Raw genomic sequence first — 19,429 nt, 5'->3', positions numbered from 1 at the left:
CTCTTTCCATGCTGGCGTCCGGGATGAGTCTAGGTCCTATGTACTGCGTCCAAGTGGTCTCACATGGAATAGGCCAGAACTGTGGTGCATACATGTTCATATACGCATCCGATAGCAGGAAAGGGTCCACCCACGGCCTCTCGGACAGTGAATAAGTCGCACACACTGCTAGAACATGAGAGCATGGAAGGTGGAATATCAGGGGTTTGTTGCATGTACAGGTTCTCAACTGGAAGTTAACAGTGTGTTCGGTTCACTGTGAACCTCATTCATCAGATCATTCACAGTCATGTTCGGTTCAAGTGTTATAAGTTCCATATTCCCTCCACTGTACTCAACATTTGATCCATCGCACATAATTTCACCTCCCCACCGGCATAACAACACTACATTTTGTGAAGCCATGTTCTACATACCAACCAAAACACATTTAAGGATAATCGAATTCTAAAACAACGTCAAAAAACCCTAATTTAACAATACATAGCATATATAGCTTCGATAATGGAAAGTTATATCAAATTTCAAGAACCTACATGTGTAGCTAATATGACAACAATGAAACAAGTCCATTCTCATTATCAACATTTTCATCACCAATTTCATAAACTCTTAGTACCGCATACAACTATCAACATACTAATACCGCATTACCATCAATAATTTTATCATTTTTTTCACAATAATAGACCACATTACCATCAACAATTTCATCAAGAATTTCATCAAAAACAAACCACATTATCATTGAAAATTTCATCAACAATTTAATCAACAATTTCGTCTATATTTTTCCTCAACAATGTACCACATTATCATCAATAATTATCAACAATTTATCACATTTCATTACTAATTAGCAACAAATTAATACAATTTACATCACAATTTGCTACAACATACAACAACTATCTACTACCAACTATTCAATGTAAAATTCAACAATGTACTACGAATTTAAGGTTTACCCGGATTTAAAGAGCGAGTGAGACAATGCCGGCAACAACTTCCGTTCACTTTGGCGGCGGCAGGGGCGGCGGCACGGCAGGGGAGGCGTTGGCAACGGATGTGGTTCTTTGTTGCTGACAATGAGAGTTAGTGAGAGAGAGAGTGTAAATTGCGTGAAAGAGATTGAGAAAAAAAGGCCTGGAATTCGTTATAATTCCCGCAAGAAACGCTGCCTGAGGCAGCGTTTAATGTACAGATAAAAACGCTGCCTCAGGCTGCGTTTTATGCTTGTACATTAAACGCTGCCTGAGGCAGCGTTTCATTTAAAGATATAAATGCTGCCTCAGGCAGCGTTTATTTGTATAAAACAGGTATGAAATACGAAGTTTTTGAAAAAAGTCAAACTACCATAAAACGCTGCCTGAGGCAGCGTTTTATGTCTTGAATTTTTTTTTTAAAAAACTGAGTGTAAAACGCTGTCCGAGACAGCGTTTCACCTCAGAAGCTTAGTTTGGGAAATACTTTTGCCACGAGACCAATTTCGTAAATAATTTCCGTATAAAGCTTAATTTGGGAAAAAATCCGGTTAAATCAGATACGACTTGTTAATGTATGAGTCTCTTGTGAGTCAAAGTCGGGTATGTCATGATTGAAGTGTTGTTTAGGCTGGGTGCAAATTGGATACAAATTTTAGATTGTTGAGTTTAACTAGTTTCGATCTAATATGGATCACCATTCATAGGTAAATGTAATGCCCATAGAGAGGCTACGAAGAAATGAATACGGTTGCTATTGCTCAATCTTGCTTTATTTAAGAGCGTCAAATAATATATTTTACTTTCTATTTTAAGAAACTGTTGTAACATGTTACGAGAATTTCGACAAGATGATGCTCACTTATATCTAAAACTCCCGTATCATTCGCATTAAATATTCAACCTGCTTTCTCTTAATTGACCAACTACTGTGTGGTCCGGACGTTGCACTGAGTTGCTATATTTAATTAACTTTTTTGTGGTTATATGTATTTACTTTTTGGTGTTTCTTTCTTTTCCTTTTGAAATTAGTCCTTGTGATTTGCAATTATATACATTTACTTTCATATTTATAACATGGTTGTTAATTGATTTAGATGGTTAAATAATCATATTACTACGTAAAAATCGAGTGGTGATGTGGCATATTGAGAGGTTGAGTAGGTGACGTGATGTGTGTTTTTAACTTAGTATAGAGTTGTTTTTTCAAACTTTTGATGCACTTGTTTAATCGCTGATCAATGTCTTCATTTTTGTTTTATAAAAAGTATCATTTCATTACTTATCGAGCCGATTTTAATAAAATCTCACATTACTATAATTTCTCTTACATTTTAATAAAAAAAAAATTTACATATATGTGAACTCTACGACATGAAAAGACTTGTACATTATCTAGAAGTGGAGGATATATCATGTTTAATTAACGTAAAACTTGAAATTAATAAAACTTGAAAATTGGGATAAAGAAGAGGAAATTTCTTCCACGTAAGTCACAAGTAGAACCCATGGATCACGTAATTCAATCCTCAAACTTCAACTTTTATTAATTCTCCTCCAATTTCTTTTCCTCAACATAAACGGTCTATGGCAATCGTTTACGTTGACGTTGAACACCAAATGTCACGGTCAACCTTCTTCTTCAAGGATCGATAATTCTTCCACCTCACAGTCACATATACAAATTCATATCTTACAAATAATTTCATTTTTATCTTATCAAAATTATTCTTTTTAACTCCAATCCAATCTAATCCAAAAACAGTGGAGTAATTAATTTGTCATTAGCCATTGTACTCTCTCCATTTGATTAACATTTCATTTTGATTAGTACATTTGTCATAATTTAAGCTAACTAATACTCCATATATCTTTAATTAATACGGAGTAATAATTAGAACTTGTCTAAGGGCCTGTTCTCATACGTTGAAATTCAGTTTAGTTCAGTTCAGCTCAGTTTAGTTCAGTTCAGCTCTTAATTATCTTCTCTTATAAATATTTAGTTCAGTTCAGCTCAGCTCAGCTCAGTTCAGTTTAGCTGAGTTCAGTCAATGAGAACATACCCTAATTCACCTTATTCTTGTTAAAAAAAATACTTCCTCCGTTAACTATTATTTGCAACAAAGGGGGTGTTTGGGGACTCCTAGGCAAAATTTGTTTGTGAGAGTAAAATGGAGAGAGAAAAAGTTAGGTGCACCGTGCATGTGATGAGGACAGAGATAGAGCGAAATGATTACCTAAAAAGGAAAAAAAAAAACATTTGTTGCACATAATAATTGGCATTCATTTATAATATATGTTGCAAATAACCGTTAACGGAGGTAGTAAATAAAAAATTCACCTGCTTATTTGATTTGATTTAGTATAGTCTAAACTAATTGTTAAATTTGATCAAACTTTGACTTTAAGTGTAAAATAATCTACCGTATAGTTTTATAAAGAAAAATATATCAAGTGAAGTTTTGTTAATTTCGTCGTAATAAATATTTAATTAATACTCGAGAATGTAATTTTCATGATTTTTTCGTTACAAAATATGATCGAAGTAAAAAATATTTAGCCATAAAAAAATGCAGAATGATTGTCTGATATAAATTTATTTTTCGCGAAATAATACGAGTACTCCGTAGTAAAAATAAGTGGAATTAAACAACACGTAAGATTACCATAAATAATCATACAAATATTACTGATGAGTGGATTACTATATAAACCACATTACTCTAATTCTCTCCCTCCAAACTTGGACACACTTTCTATGTCCACCACTCTTCACCTCCACCACCCATTTCCAACCCACCATTTTCTCTCTCCACCACAACCTCCGCCGTCACTCCCTCCCTTCCACCGCCACTTTACCCCCCTCAATTGCACCCCACTTTCTCTCTCCTCTTCATCCTCATCCTCATCAATGGGCACCCTCGATTCCCAAGCTCAACCCATCACCACCACCACCACACCCGAGTTCAAACTCGTCGGCTACTCCAACTTCGTCCGCGTCAACCCCATGTCCGACCGCTTCTCCGTCAACAAATTCCACCACATCGAGTTCTGGTGCGGCGACGCCACCAACGTCAGCCGTCGCTTCTCCTGGGGCCTCGGTATGCCCGCCGTCGCTAAATCCGACCTCTCCACCGGAAACTCTGTCCACGCTTCTTATCTCCTTCGTTCCGGCGACCTTAACTTCCTCTTCACCTCGCCGTACTCCCCTTCTCTCTCCTCGCCGTCTTCCGCCGCAATACCCACCTTCGATTTCTCTCTCTTCACCTCTTTCCTCACTTCCCACGGCATCGGGGTTCGCGCCGTTGCCGTTGAAGTCGACGATGCCGAGGCTGCCTTCAATATTAGCGTCTCTCACGGCGCAATCCCGGCTTCTCCCCCGATTCAGCTCGGAAACGGCGTCGTTCTGTCCGAGGTCAGCCTCTACGGCGACGTCGTACTCCGCTACATAAGCTATGAAGGTGGGATTAAGAATAATAAGAATTCTGAGACTGTTGGTCCTCCTAGTGAATGGTTTCTTCCCGGTTTCGAGGAAATGCCGGAAGAATCGTCGTTTCGAGGGCTCGATTTCGGGCTCCGGAGATTAGACCATGCTGTGGGGAATGTCCCGGAGCTAGCTAAAGCTATTGAGTATGTTAAAAAGTTTACTGGGTTTCACGAGTTCGCCGAGTTCACCGCCGATGATGTTGGGACGAGTGAGAGCGGGCTGAACTCGGTCGTGCTGGCGAACAATTCAGAGACAGTTCTGATTCCGATGAACGAGCCGGTGTACGGGACCAAGAGGAAGAGTCAAATTCAGACTTACTTGGAGCATAATGAAGGAGCTGGGGTTCAGCATTTGGCATTGACGAGTGAGGATATATTTTGGACTCTAAGGGAAATGAGGAAGCGGAGCGGGCTCGGCGGGTTCGAGTTTATGCCGGCACCACCACCGACGTATTATCGGAACTTAAGGAATCGAGTTGGTGATGTTTTGAGTGAACAACAGATGAAGGAATGTGAAGAGTTGGGGATATTGGTTGATAAGGATGATCAGGGTACTTTGCTTCAGATTTTTACTAGGCCAATTGGGGACAGGTAGTATTTCTATTACACTACTCTACCTTTGGTTTTATGTTTTGTTTGCTTTATTTATTTGATTATCTTTGATTGATTGGTTTGTTATGTTGATTTGATTTTGTTGTTTGGCTTATGATTGCTTATATTGTTTTTAATTAAAGTTGTGTGATAGCTAACAAATTTACAAAGATGTCTTAAGGTTGAACTGTGGAAGTGGGTAGTTAATGAGAGAAAAAATTCGATGTTATTTAATTTTTTATATGGAGTATTAGGTTGCTAACAGACTAACAGTTAGCTATTTAGGGTTACTCTTATTCGGAGTTTATTTATACTAGGAATTGTTTAAAGAGTAAACCTTGGGATCATTTAAGCTATACCTTGTTGATCATTGTTGTGGCGTCTTTTTCGTTTTAATGTACTAATGATATGCATTTTGTCACTTTAGTTTATGCAATGCCAGCGAATCCTCAATCAAGCTTTGCATATTTACACATTTCAAGCTGTAATTTTATTAGAATTACAATGCCAAATTCCCAAAATGTCACAAAAGATGCTCAAATTGCATAGTTTTCCAGTATAATTGTGGCTTGAAGTGTTTACTTACTATCATTAGTAAAGTGTTCAAAAGAGTGTAAATATGGCATATGGAGTATTATTATGGAATTGAGTTTGCTGCATTGGTAAGCTTTTTCTTTAGCTATTTTGAGCAAAAGTGTGGGGCTAAAGTGGAAAGCTTTTTTTTAATGTTAGTAATTTGTTGCTTTTGTGCTTTCTTTGTCAATATACACATTCGTTAAAAAATTAGAAATTCTGATGCCACAATGAAGATTTTGATTAGGTGGAGAACACACTTTCAGTCATTTGTGTACAGTGGGACTGCACTTAAATGTGGACATATCACGAGAGTTAGTGTGGTTAATGTTCTTAGTTGTTGAGCACAAATGCCTCACCGAAACAAAGAATTTTGATGTTGATTGAAACACAACTATAGAGATCAAGGACATTATTCTAGTTGAGTAGTTTCTTCGGTGTTCAGTTCGTTTAGACAGTTGCAATATATTTTCCAGACTAGATCTTTAGTATCAAGGACATTATTCTAGTTGAGTAGTTTCTTAAGTGTTCAGTTCGTATAGACAGCTGCAATATATTTTCCAGACTAGATCTTTAGTCTTCATTTTGATCCTTATGTCTTTCAATTGCCAGTCATATTGGTAATTCCAGTCGCGTTTTCTTTTCCCTCTGCTTATTCACCTTTCCTGTCTTTCTTTGGGAATCACATCTTCCCCCGAACCTCATTATTGGCATATATAGCTTTAGGGTATAGCTAGTCCCAGGAACGGCCTGTAGGAACCTTTATGAGATTTTATTTTCAAACTATCTTACGATTAATCAAAGATGACGTTATATGTGTAGTATCTGGTGGAAGTGCAAAGCCAATGGACCTTTTTGATAGGTGCTGGACTGACGTTTCTCAATGACCAATCTTTTTTTCGAAACTATTCCGTTAATTTAAGATGGGAGAGACCTTTTTATGTTCTGGTTATAGGAAAAACATCAAATTATACAAAAAAAATTGCCTGATGGCTGATGCCTCATTCTAAGTAAAATTGGCACACAGAAATATATGTGCTAATAGATTGTTTTTTCCGGATCACTTTTGTGTGCTTCAGAGCAGAAATGCTATACTTCTTTGTCAACTCCAGCCAACACCTTTGACAATATCCTTGAATCTACATAAGTTGTTTATTGGAATGTTTCTTTTTTTCATGTTAGGATTGACATTATGGTTTGGAATTCAAATGAATTGATATCTTATGCCTCAGCTGTAAGTTGATACAAGTATGCATTAGGATACGGAGTTTAAGGAGAGGGTGGGTCCGAACATTGGGAGAAAGTAGCGTGGAAAAACTTATTAAAAGTAGAATGTTAACTTAGGAACAGCAGAACAGGACACCATTTTTTAGGTAAAGGTACAACTGGGACGGAGGGGATTACATTTGAAGGCTGTAGCATGCTCTGGAAATTGACAGTTTGGTAGCAAAATACTAATTGAAATCAACACTTAAAATGGCTTTAAGATGAGTTCATGTTGCCTAAGGCTGTACGACTCACCAGCATTAGCCTACTATGGGCTCTTATAGTCAGATAGGTTCCGAGGCACTAAGTGCCTAGGATGTTTTTAGCTTTTATCCTAAGCAAGGGTTGTTTCCTTACCCATTTATTTACATGTGAATCCATAAATGCCTCAATTTTCGTCTGTGTTAATGTGATCAGGCCAACTATGTTCATTGAGATTATCCAAAGAATTGGTTGCATGATGAAAGATGAAGAAGGCAAGTTGTACCAAAAGGGAGGCTGTGGAGGATTTGGGAAGGGAAACTTTTCAGAGCTTTTCAAATCAATTGAAGAGTATGAGAAGACACTTGAACGCAAGCCCGTTGCAGATACAAATGTTGCATGAGTTACAAACTATGTTGCTGTTGTGCAGCCATGAATGGTAATATTACTGAATTGGCGGTCTGCTGGCTCCAACGATCTTGTAATTAAGAACTTATTAACCCAGTGTAATTATGCAGAATGAATCATGCACTGTGTATAGAGATCAACTGATCTTTACTAAGTATGTATCACATATATTGATTATTATAATGGATATGGTGAATAACTTATCAACTATGAAGTCATTTGACGCGTACACAAATGAGAAATATAAGGTGAATCTGGAGCATATGCTTGTTTTATGAGGAAGCAATTTTTTTTTTTTATTTTTTATTTTTTATTTTTTATTTTTTATTTTTATTTTTTTACAAGTATGAGGAAGCAATGTTGGTGCAAATGAAGTTTATACTTGTCAACGTATATAACCAATTTAGTTGCATTTTTACACACTTATACATGTAAGTATACAACTATGCAAGTAAATAATCCCTCATAATAGTTTTTAGCTAAGAACCAAGAGTATATTCATCTAGTCAAAATGATGCAACTGAGGAAATACTACGTGTATAGTGATTTTAATACTCATTTACCAAGTTTTATCTATCTTAATTCTTTATCATGGATTTTATATGTTCAAGCATTGATAAAAGTTTCGATTAAAATATTTATTATGAGTGACCTTTTGAGTTGTACATGACATTTATTGTTGGTTCATTAATTGGAAAACAATTGGAATTGGGCTACTTTTATCTTTTTTCAAAGAGGAATTGGACTATTCTTATTTATTTTTTAAAAGAGAAAGGAGAATATTATAAAAACCTATAATTTCATAAAATTGAATTTTGCTAACGAACGCTCCCGCGCTGTTGAATAAAAATTAAAATAATTTCTAAAATTGTATTACCTTAGTTTCTTTTTAGTTGACACGTTTCTCTAGTCACGTTTGCCAATACACAAATTCAATCATTAATATTTTTAATTATCAATATTTTGAAAATTACATTGTGATGAATCTAACAAGATCCCACTTGACTATATTTTTCATCATATATAAATCACAAAACATGATCAAAGGGACGTGTGTGAATAGAGCTAAAGTTCAAACGTGTCAAATAATAAAAACGGAGGTAGTATTAATTTGGAATCCATGACAAAATCATGCGTCAACCACTCGATTGGTGTAATTTTATTTACATGTCAATAAGCTTTAATTTTTTTATTTAATTTTATTTATTTATTAATTTTTTTTTTTTTTTTTTTTGGTATCAATCACCCATATTTTGAAAACTTTTTCTCAAGCAAATTAGTTTGCTGCTTGCCCAAGCCAATTGCAATTTCATTTTAGTTTTTAGCTCCAATTGTCAAGTTACTAATTAGAGAATTTTAGAAATTGCAAGCAAATTCCTAGCAACAACCATTAGAGTTGCTCGTGCTTCACAAGAATTTATTTATCTTATACTCCATTTATCTAATATAATCTTATCGAACCTTACTAACCCTTAGCTTATCTTATCTAAATTATATTTGCTCTTATTAACCGTCATACATTTTTTTTGAACTTGTTAGAAGCATATATAAAGCTAGGAGAGAAGTGCCTAAAAAAAGGTGAGATAAATATGCAAATTTGAAAATCAATTACTTCCTAACATTCTTTCATTTTAGAAATATTTCCTCAATTATTTTAAAGAAATACTTCCTAAATTATTTTATTTATTTTTTAACCAAGAAATATTTTGATTTTAGGACTATGAAATACGGAGTTTTTCACTCACTTACATATAAGATACCTTGACTACCTTTGATGTTAATACTTAAGAAAAACTATATGGAGTAGTTGTAACTTATAAGAGTTTTTAATTTGTTCATTTATCATAATTTATATATTCATAACATTAATTATTTTTTATATAAATATTAATTTTTAGGAAAATTTGTGTACCCGTTTTTTAGCTTTGTTGTGAATAATTACCCGTTTTAAAGAAATTTGTTAAATACCCATTTTTTACAAAAGTTTGTGAACCACTATCCACAAACGGATTTCATCTTATTTCGCCGCTTATGGGCCCACATTTTCGTAACGTCATTCCTACCCTAATTAACTCCATTCTCACCCCAATTAACTCCCATTCCAACCCCATTAACCCCCAAACTCCTTTGTCACCCTAAACCCTAAATGAAACCCTAAACTCTAAATAATACCCCAAGTGGAAAGGAGGTTCCACAAACGGTGAAATTAGACGAAATTCATTTTGAGTAGTTGTTCACAAACTTTTGCTTTAAATGAGTAATTCTTAACCAATTCCTTAAAAACAATAGTCTTCACAAAAGAGTTTAAAAAAACAGGTAAATTATACACAAAATTTCCTTAATTTTATTTTGGCTACAAGTAAGGGTCTGTTCTCATACGTTGAAATTCAGTCCAGTTCAATTCAGTTTAGCTCCTAATTTCCTTCTCTTATAAAATATTCAGTTCAGTTCAGTTTAGTCAACGACAACATAACTTAAATTTTTTTTATTTTATTTTTTTTATTTGTTTTAAAAAGGGAAAGTAGTTTGGTGAGGAAAGAGAGTAGTACCAAAGTCTAACGAAAACTACCAGTCTACCAGTATTCCCGAGCTCCAACGACATCTCCCACAACCCGGAATTACCAAAAACCTAAATCACCAAAAACCTCCATTTTCAACCATTTGAGCTCAATCAACTTCATCAATGGCGTCAAATGGAGCTTCTTCGGTTCGTCTCTCTCTTTCTCTCTACTCCTTCCTCCTTCCTCTTTGATTCTATTTTAATCATTTGATCAGCTTTTTACAAATTGATTATTGTAGTTTGCGAATTGCAATCGAATTGAATTGCTTTTTTTTTTGGTGATTTTGCAGAAAATGGAGGATACTGAAGCTAGTCTTGAGAAGATCAAACGCCAATTAGCTTCGAATTCTGGTCGAAATCTGTTACAAGGCCCTCTTTATAAACGATCTGAAACTGTAATCTCCTCTTCTATTTTGTTATTTTTTTTTTCAATTAATTTCATAATCATTTGTTTCTGAAGTTCATATAATATGAGTTTTAGCTGATAATTGAATTAGGGATTAGAGAACCTTTAAATTGATTTTTTGTGTAAAAGTATGTGAAAGCTAGAATGCAAAATCAATGTTAATTCCTCAAATCTAGTGATCCTAATTTCAATGAGAGGTGGTGGAAAACTGGAAGTTATTGACTTGATGGAGTTATTTTTACGCGGGAGCTCAGCCGGGGGAGGGAGTTGGGTAGATGAGTGGTCTTTATGTGATTTGGATGGAAAGTTGTGTTGTTATAAGAGATTAGGGAGGATAAATTAGGGAACTTTTATGAGGTGCAAACTAAAGGTGCGTGCTTTAGAATCTCCTCAATTATGCATGGAGGCTTGTTGAGGTTGTTGAGTTATTGCCTCTTGATGAAGCTGTGGTATACATTCTGTGGTACATTACGATCCTCAGCGATAGTATGCAAGTATCTGATTCTGGCCTAAGAGCTGAGTCTGTAGGAAGTGGTCTATGTAATGCTTTTTGAAGAGTCTACCAACAGCTAGGAATCACCTCTCTGTTAGGAAACCAAGGTAACAAGTTTTTGTGTAGATGATGTTAGGCTACATTCTGAAAGAGATCATTGAGAAAGATTATTGGACGAATGTGATTATTGGTTTAGGTTTCTTAGAGATCATAGTGCTTGTTCTTGAAAAAAGAGCGGATATCACACCAGACATATGCATGTTATGCCAGGCAAGCTGCGTTTCTTCTTCACATTTTCCTTCACTGTAAGGTGGTTTCTTATCTACAGGACCAGGACCAGGCTCTTTTAGTTGCAGCTGAGTCTTGGGTTTGTCCTTAGAATATTATAAAGTGTTGCTAGTTCAGAGTACGGGGTTTGGGAAGTCTGAGGAGATGTTATGGAAAAAATTCTGTGACAGCAATCTTGTGGAGCATATAGCTTGAATGGAATGGCTATATTTGAGACAAACCTTACCATCATAGTATTTAAATATAGTTGATAAGCTGAAGCTTGATTGTAAAAAGTTTGAGGTACACTACACTAAGGTTTAGATTCAACCACTCAAGGGAAGCAAAGGCGTGCACATCGTGCGAGGTACACATTTCTTTGTAAAAATCTCGTGTATCAGCATTATATTATATTGATTAAAAAAAGCTAGTAGCTCACATTTCACAGAATAAGATGAATATCATTAATTAATATTTGCAGATCACTAAAAGGCTAATTAAGTCATCTTCTAATGGATGACTAGTGCACACCTGTAATCTACCCTCATAGGTGGATGGTAGTTTTCTCTTTTCAACGATGAGTTGGGTGAAGAACAGAAAAGATGTTTAGAAAAGATTAAATAAGTGCAGGGAGAGAAAATGATGGTGTTAAGTGCACCGAGTGATAATCATGTAATGACAGTGGTGTATCAATCATTAGAGCACGATTTGTGGTAATTGAAGTGATATATTTGGGTGGGTAATGATGACATTGTTTGGGAGAAGTTGTGTCGTAGAATCCTAAAAGTAGCCTGGTACATGATATGTTACCAACTACTTTTGACTGTTGAGGTCTCAGTGTCTCACCTAGTAAAAGGAGGATGTTTACTATGAGTCTATATTTCATCCTATTGTGTCTATTTGACACTAGCTGCTATTCCACTTATGGTAAGAAGCTAAGATGTAGCATAGTGAATTGCCATCCCTTTGCTGGGTTAAATATTGTACCCTCATCCTTTGTGGTTGTCTGGCCAGCTTCCTTGAAGGAGCTGATCGTTCAACTCAGTGAAGGCTCTTTTGGGGCTGGGTTCTGGAATTGATATAATATAGTCTGTGCTTAGCTGGAAGGCCACACATAGGTCATGTAAACCATGTGTTTTTGAATTTTCTAGCACCATGTGAAAGAAGAGCTTTGTAGCACTCAAGGGTATTTATACTATAAGTTTTGGTCCTTAAGGGAGGTCATCCTCTGGTTGAAGATACCTGTCATTTATTTTGTCTCTCAGTTATTAAGCATTGACGGTAACCCTTGAATCATAATGGATAACAAATGGACGAGGCTAGTTCAAGCCTCTACTAGAAAATTTCACAGTTTATTTTTTGGGGGCTGGTACTATAGGCCACTTTCAGGAATAGAAATCTCCTGAGCAGTACACCATTTGCATTTGTAAAAGGTTAAGCATTCTTCATCATTGTTTGTTGAATTTGCCAAGTTTTGGTTCATTTCACTATTGCTGTTGTCTGTGGTGCACCTCTTATGAACCCTATAGAATAGTGATCCAAATCTTATTTTGATTTGAAGGCCCAAAAGGGACACGTTGAGCCTATGTTGGGTCTGACAAGGAATCTTTTCATGGGATTTCCCTTGTGCAGGCCTTTTCGACCTTTCACCTTACTTGGTCTCCACTGCACTTAGGGGGAAGAGTTAATCAACTTTCCTCTTATTGCCGCAGCTGTTAAAGTCTTCTAGAGCACTTTCCCTACCTTTTACGTTTATGGACTTGGGTGGGTCTATATGACATTCCTTCTTTCTCCTTCATTGTTCCTATTTGATTTGTAGCTGCCATCAATAAGATGTTATCTGTTCATACTAGATATCCGTTGCTAGATTTCAGTTCTTATGCCCCTTTGCAGTCACCTGCGATTTTTACTATTATATGGAAACTAATAATGCCCGTGTCTTCCATTCTTATTTGTTCGGCATATCTATGGACTGTTGGGTATTGTTGCTTTTACTACAGTCCAATGAATACTTTATAATCCCGTGTGGGAGGACAGACACAGCTCCTATCAACCTGAATGCTTGTTAGGGTCCCCCCCTTTTCACTCCATGCAAGAGAGCCTTACCAGTCTACCTCTTGACAGTTTTACCACACACTGGGCAGCAGCTATCAATTTCATCAAGCACAGTGAGCTTTGGGTCTTCACAGTTAAATCAAGGATGAAACTAACTCTTAATTATTTTTAAATATTGCCAAAGTAAATGTACATCAAAAGGGTACTCACAAAGACACACACACACACACCCAAAAAAAAGAAAAAAAAAACTAATAGCTACCACCACTTCTTTGTATCTCCACAATAGAGTCCCTTGGGAAAGCCGCACTGCCTTAATCTTTTATGTCACCTTTGTAAATGATTCAGTTCAATAGCATTAAGGTATAAAAAATTGAATTGTGTACTTCTTGATGGTGCAACTGAACTTTTATGTTCCTTAAGTAATTTGTAATAATGTTCATGGAATTATCCTTAAATTAGGCCATTAGTCCATCTGGTAATCCCACAAGAGTAGCAGGAAGGCTTACAAGAACTGACATTATCATATCTCATAGTTACAGGTGATCTGATCTAGATATAAGATTTGGTCCAATGAAGTTTTTTATTGGTATGGCGAGCCTTCTATGCCTAGAATTGGAGCGCCCTATTGTTAAAGGTTCTTATTTTTTTGTTTCTGCACAAGACGTTAGGCCTTCTGTCAGTTCCGTAACCATGATTAGCATTCTCGTGCATTAAAGTAGTTATTGAGTATTGACTATGGATATCTGTAGATTATTTACATTATTCAGTTAACTTCTTAGTTGCCAAAAACTTTCAATATATATGCTTATGTTAACTAAAGTTTGTTTATCATCATTATCTCTATATTTTGTAGTTGAGGAAATGGAACGAGAGATGGATGATTTTAGATCCTAGCACTGGGAAAATGGAATACAAGTAAGTAGTATCTTAGGCCATATTCTTTATGTTGATAATTGCTAATACGAAGTATATAGTAACTTTCAAATGGTTTCTTTGACCTCTTTCCATATGTGTATCTCTTCATTAAATTTTCAATTGACTTCAGGTTAAAGCGAAATGAGGCAACTGTCAAAGGGACCATTTTATTTGATGCGAGCAGCGCAATTACCCTGTCTCCTGTGAATTTCCAGTATGATTTGCTAGTTCAACTTTTGCTCTATTAAGCTATTTTCTTTGTCTTCTGTGGAGATGAGATGTTGATTTGTGGTTTCATATTTTCAGTGGACTACCAAAGTATGATGGGTGCTGCATCTGTATCCATTGATTTATTTGATGTTAAAGTCATATGCAGTTCCTAAATTCTGTAATTGGAAGTATACATCTCAATTTGGGGGAGGGGGATGAGAAATAAATTATATTATACTTAACAGAACATACAGATATCGGAACCCCGCAGAAGAAAGATTATTTCCTTTGTGCAGAAACTCCTGGTGCTGCAAAAGCTTGGGTGTCAACATTACAGTAAGCTCCTATGCTGCTTTTTATGTTAATTTCTTTATGAAGAAGGCTTGGTTACTTCTCTCTATAAGTTCATGAATTACCTTTCTATAACTGAATGTGCTTCAGTGCTGGTAATATTTGCAAAGATTAATCAAAATTAGCAGCAGTGTATGGCTTATTATCAGGAGATACTTTCATCATGATAATGCAAATCAGGGAAGATACAAAATTTCATCCCTAAACAATTTATATATTCATAAAATTCTGTGAGGGATCGTCACCTACCACATACAGAGTCATCGTGCTCTACCATTTTGCAGTTTCTGCTTCTATATCAGCTATCTGCATTTTCTCCACATTCAACATCTTTTGTACCAATCTGTCCATGAAAAAGGCTTGTTCTGTAACGTAGCTAACCATTAACACTGTCTGTGATAGAGAATTCTTAGTAGCTATATTATCATCTTTGCTTAGTTGCTACTGGAGGAAGTGTAGGCTGCTTCCGTGGCCATTCTCAAAGGAAGAACTTCCTTTTGTTTGTATATCGCAGAAATCTGTTGGATTTTCTTTGCAGTTTAGGTGTCGATTTATTTTGTGAATTTAAAACTGTAAACAAGGATACTTTGGTGCTAAGATCTGAGAAGTCAGTCCCACCAGAGGATTTTTAACCCAACTTTCTAGAAAATAACAATAATTGAAAATTACTCCTCCTGGCACAATTAATGTAACTTGACTCACTTTTATCAAAATGTTAGTGTTTTTTAAAAAGTTTTTTTAATTCAAAATTATTATCTTTCCAAAAGCCCTGGCAACTAATCAATGCAAAAACAATGCAATTCAAATGACACTTTCTAAAATGGGCAGTATTGTTAATAATTATCTTTTCCTGAACAAGAAATTGGCCATTTACGGCTCTGCCTACTATCCTGCTTCTTTCTTGTTGTCATGTTATGCTTCCATACGTTGGATGATTTTCAGTCCTTTGCTTTCATCTTGTCGGTGGAAGAAGTAAACACTTGAACAGTTATTAAGTACTTCATAGGCTCATAGCTTAATAAACACTTGATTCTCAGTTATTCTTTGTTCGATTCCTTTCTTTATGTGAGGTTTAATTGCTTAATAAATTGGGATCATGTTGATTTGCGCTCCTGGTTGATTGCTTGATGTATGTTCTGGTGATGATTGTCTGCTCTATGAATGCCTGAACTGTTGTGGAGTGGCTTTATTATTTTATAGCTTATGTCTCTAACTTTGATCATTTTGCATGATTAAAGTGCGGCTCAGTTGGTCCTAAAGGCCCATAAAGAGGCTGTGAATTCATTAAGTGGAAGTGGCTCTTCTCAACTTGGTACAGTCGCTACTGTTGTTGCTGCTGCAAACTCAACTGCACTAGAAGCCACAAAAGAAATAGAGGCAGCAATGAAGGTTTCTTTGAGAAATGCTCTGGGATCAATGTTGAGCAAACCTCCCGAAGGCCAAATGGATGATACAACAATCATGAAGGTATGGTGATGATCAATCTATTTTTTTACAAATGAATAGCTTTTCCTGGCATTTGTAACTTAGGCTGTTCGACCGCCATTTGTAGTAGCTTTGGATGTGTTTTTTTTTTTTTTTTTTTTTTTTTTTTTTTTTTTTTTTTGGGGGGGGGGGGGGGAGCTTTGGATGTGTTATTTTATCTTTTTTATAATAAAACAGTAAGACTCTGATGCGGGGATGAATTATTATTGGTTTCTTTGTCTCAAGGTCTTCACTTGCAAGACTTCCAGACTAGTATCATCTTTCACTCTATCCAGAGTGACTGGAAGGATCTATCATCTTGCTGACTTATGTTTTTTGTGAATACTTATGACTCATTGTCCCCCTTTCAAATCTTCTTACCTCTTTAAGTAAAATCTTTCATTACCAAGAAAAAGCAGAAACAACAGTCTTAAATCAAATTAGACAACTACAAGTCTACGACCATGATGTCACTCCCATTTTATGTGTTTGTCTTCAAATTCCTGGATAGGGCTGACAAGTTTTTTGTAGGGATGTTGAAACAATGATGACTGATAAACTTTGATGCTATTTCTTTTATACTAACCCCCCCCCCTCTTCCCAACACACACAAACATACACACCTCCCTGATTTATTTTGTGTAAATAGTTGTAGCAGATTCAAAATTTGTGTTTACAATAGTATAAAATGCGGATTGCATATAAAAACGATCTTACAGTTCTTGTCAATCCTGAATAGGTATGGGGCAGTAATTGCACTTTTATGAATTGTAGCCTTGTTCTTTGTCAAAGGGTAAATTGACTGTCTTGGAGTTGTTGAACTCCGTAGATTAAGGTTCCGTGTCTGTTCTCTGAGCATAGACGAGATATTAACTGAAGTTCCCATGATGATCTAATTTCTTATTGTCTTTCAGGAGACTTTACGGGTGAAAGATGAAGAACTACAGAATTTATCTCGTGAGCTGCGTGCAAGGGATTCTGCAATAAAGGAATTAACTGAAAAGCTATCTGATACTGCTCAAGCTGCAGAGGCTGCGGCATCTGCAGCTCATAGAATGGATGACCAAAGGAGAATTGCTTATGCTGAAAAGGAGCAGCTCAAAGAGGGTTATGAGAAACAGTTGGAGTCTACTGCAGTTAAGGTACTTTGTTGTGTGTGTATGTTGTGACAAATATAATCTTGTATATAATGGTGGTAGAGCTAGATGATTTAAACATTTCCAGCATCACTTTCTTTGTGCTAATTACTTTTTGTATACTTCATGTCCTGGATCTAATTGTCTATGTGTGCTTACTCTTTTGTAGCACACACCATCATTCACTACATAATATATGTTTTTGACTGAGGCATGCTCTGCTTGAATGCGCAGTTGAGAGAATCTGAAGAGAAGGTTGTGGCTCTGAGTAAAGAAATAGATCAACTGATTAAACAGCGAGATTCAGCTCTTCAAGAGGCACATTTATGGAGAAGCGAGCTTGGGAAGGCTAGAGAACGTAATGTGATATTAGAAGCAGCTGTTGTTAGAGCAGAGGAGAAGGTCAGGATTACAGAAACGGATTCTGAAACCAGAATAAAAGAAGCGGCACAGAAGGAATCAGCAGCTTTGCAAGAGAAGCAAGAGCTTCTGAATTATGTTAATGCACTACAAATGCAGCTTCAGAGGTCAATGAACAAACCTTCCTAACTTCCTTATTAGTGTGTGTGCTCAGTATAACTGGATGCTTCACTATGTACTACTCCATATATCCCACAAATTTTTACTCCATCCAAACTAATTCTGCGTATTTGCTGGATAAAAACTTAGTTTGGGTGTTACCATCTGTGTCTTAGACTATTGTTAATATGCTATTTTCAGAAGAGATTAGTTCAGATAGGTTTTCATTTATTTGTATTGTTTTTGTTTTTGGAATAGTGGTCGAATGATCACCATTTATAATCATATGCAGTACCTGATTGGTTTTTTTTTTTTTTTTTTTTTTTTTTTTTTTTTTTTTTTTTTTACAGTGACAGGCAGCAAATCGACACAAAGCAAGTCTTTGAGAAGTCTGAGACTCGTTCTGACATGGAAGACACACGTCCGCTAACTAAGCATGTGGACTCATCTGATGAGAATGTTGACAAAGCATGTTTAAGTGTCTCAAAAACAGTTCCTGTCGCCGAGGATGGTGCTGATCGCTTATTAGAAGCAGACCAAGGTAATGAGCACCCAATTGGTGATGGCCAATGGAATGATATCGAAGCTACAGACTCAAGAATAGCCGATGTAAGAGAAGTTGCCTTTGATTCAGAGGGAAGAAGCTTAGACATTTCTGTAGTCAGCTCACCGTTGAATGACCAGCAAGAGCAAGGAGGCTCCTATCCTCAAGATCGACAATGAAACATCCAAGGGTAAAAGATAGTAATTTACTAGCTGTTTGAATTATTTGAAAGCAGTTTGTGATGTACATGAAAGCGATGACAGGAGCTCCTTCCATTGCAGGAACTCTGGAATTAACGATTGTAATTCTTGTAGAAATGCGTAGTGCTGAATATAGCGAGTTTTCCTGGGACAGAACAAGATTTGATATGGTTTACATCTTGTTGAGATGGATGAAACTTTGTGAAACCTTGCCCCAAGATGAGAAATTTGTACAACTCATCTCAGAAATTCATTAATCATTTTATTACAAAGTTTTCAATAGGATAAATCTTATAATCTTATGCGTGGTTTATTCGAAGTCGGTGTTGATGAAATCATCTACCTCCCCTCCCCTTCCTCCTCTTTCTCCCAACTATGAATGGTAGTATTTTATTAAGGTATCAACAAATAAAATCCAAGAAAATTAAACGTAGCTGTACATGGTTTACTAATAATACTGCATGAGCTACGTCTTTATGACAGTTGGTAGAATGGTCCCATAATCTACTAAATGTGATAATGCATGAGCTAAGTTTTTGGGACATTTGGTACAATGGTCCTATAATCTACTAAATGTAATAATGAATGAGCTATGTTTTAAGGACATCTGGTAGAATGGTCCTATAATCTACTAAATTGAACGGGCTCATAAGAAAGACATTACAAAAATAGTTTTCATATAATACATTGACTAATTACTGGTTCTCTGATGGTGCTGCCCTAATACCCCCACCGGAACTACGCTGCCCTCGAACTTTTGGCTAACTAGCCAGGCAACGAGACCTCGTCGCAGTTATT

General features: G+C 36.1%; 2 protein-coding genes across 3 annotated transcripts; both read left to right on the top strand.

Moving 5' to 3' along the window:
* The first annotated feature begins 3,689 nt into the window (after nt 1-3,689).
* LOC110701960 (4-hydroxyphenylpyruvate dioxygenase-like) lies at nt 3,690-7,805 on the top strand. Its single transcript, XM_021879581.1, has 2 exons — nt 3,690-5,060; nt 7,317-7,805. The coding sequence occupies exons 1-2, from the start codon at nt 3,742-3,744 to the stop codon at nt 7,501-7,503; spliced, it is 1,506 nt and encodes a 501-aa protein (XP_021735273.1). The 5' UTR covers nt 3,690-3,741; the 3' UTR covers nt 7,504-7,805.
* Nucleotides 7,806-10,036: 2,231 nt separating this feature from the next.
* Nucleotides 10,037-18,946, top strand: LOC110701959 (differentially expressed in FDCP 6 homolog). 2 transcript variants are annotated; one of them, XM_021879580.1, is made up of 11 exons: nt 10,037-10,215; nt 10,359-10,463; nt 14,146-14,207; nt 14,338-14,421; nt 14,514-14,545; nt 14,672-14,753; nt 16,007-16,235; nt 17,147-17,374; nt 17,603-17,895; nt 18,238-18,621; nt 18,713-18,946. In XM_021879580.1, the coding sequence occupies exons 1-10, from the start codon at nt 10,192-10,194 to the stop codon at nt 18,608-18,610; spliced, it is 1,512 nt and encodes a 503-aa protein (XP_021735272.1). In that variant the 5' UTR covers nt 10,037-10,191; the 3' UTR covers nt 18,611-18,621; nt 18,713-18,946. The 2 variants fall into 2 exon arrangements, with proteins under 2 accessions (XP_021735272.1, XP_021735271.1); XM_021879579.1 differs by having other exon boundaries at nt 18,238-18,946.
* Nucleotides 18,947-19,429: the final 483 nt, after the last annotated feature.

This window comes from Chenopodium quinoa, unplaced genomic scaffold (genome assembly GCF_001683475.1).
Source record: "Chenopodium quinoa cultivar QQ74 unplaced genomic scaffold, ASM168347v1, whole genome shotgun sequence".
NCBI lineage: Eukaryota > Viridiplantae > Streptophyta > Magnoliopsida > Caryophyllales > Amaranthaceae > Chenopodium > Chenopodium quinoa.
Note: the sequence above shows the minus strand (reverse complement) of the source record. Positions and strands in the feature narration are given on the sequence as shown.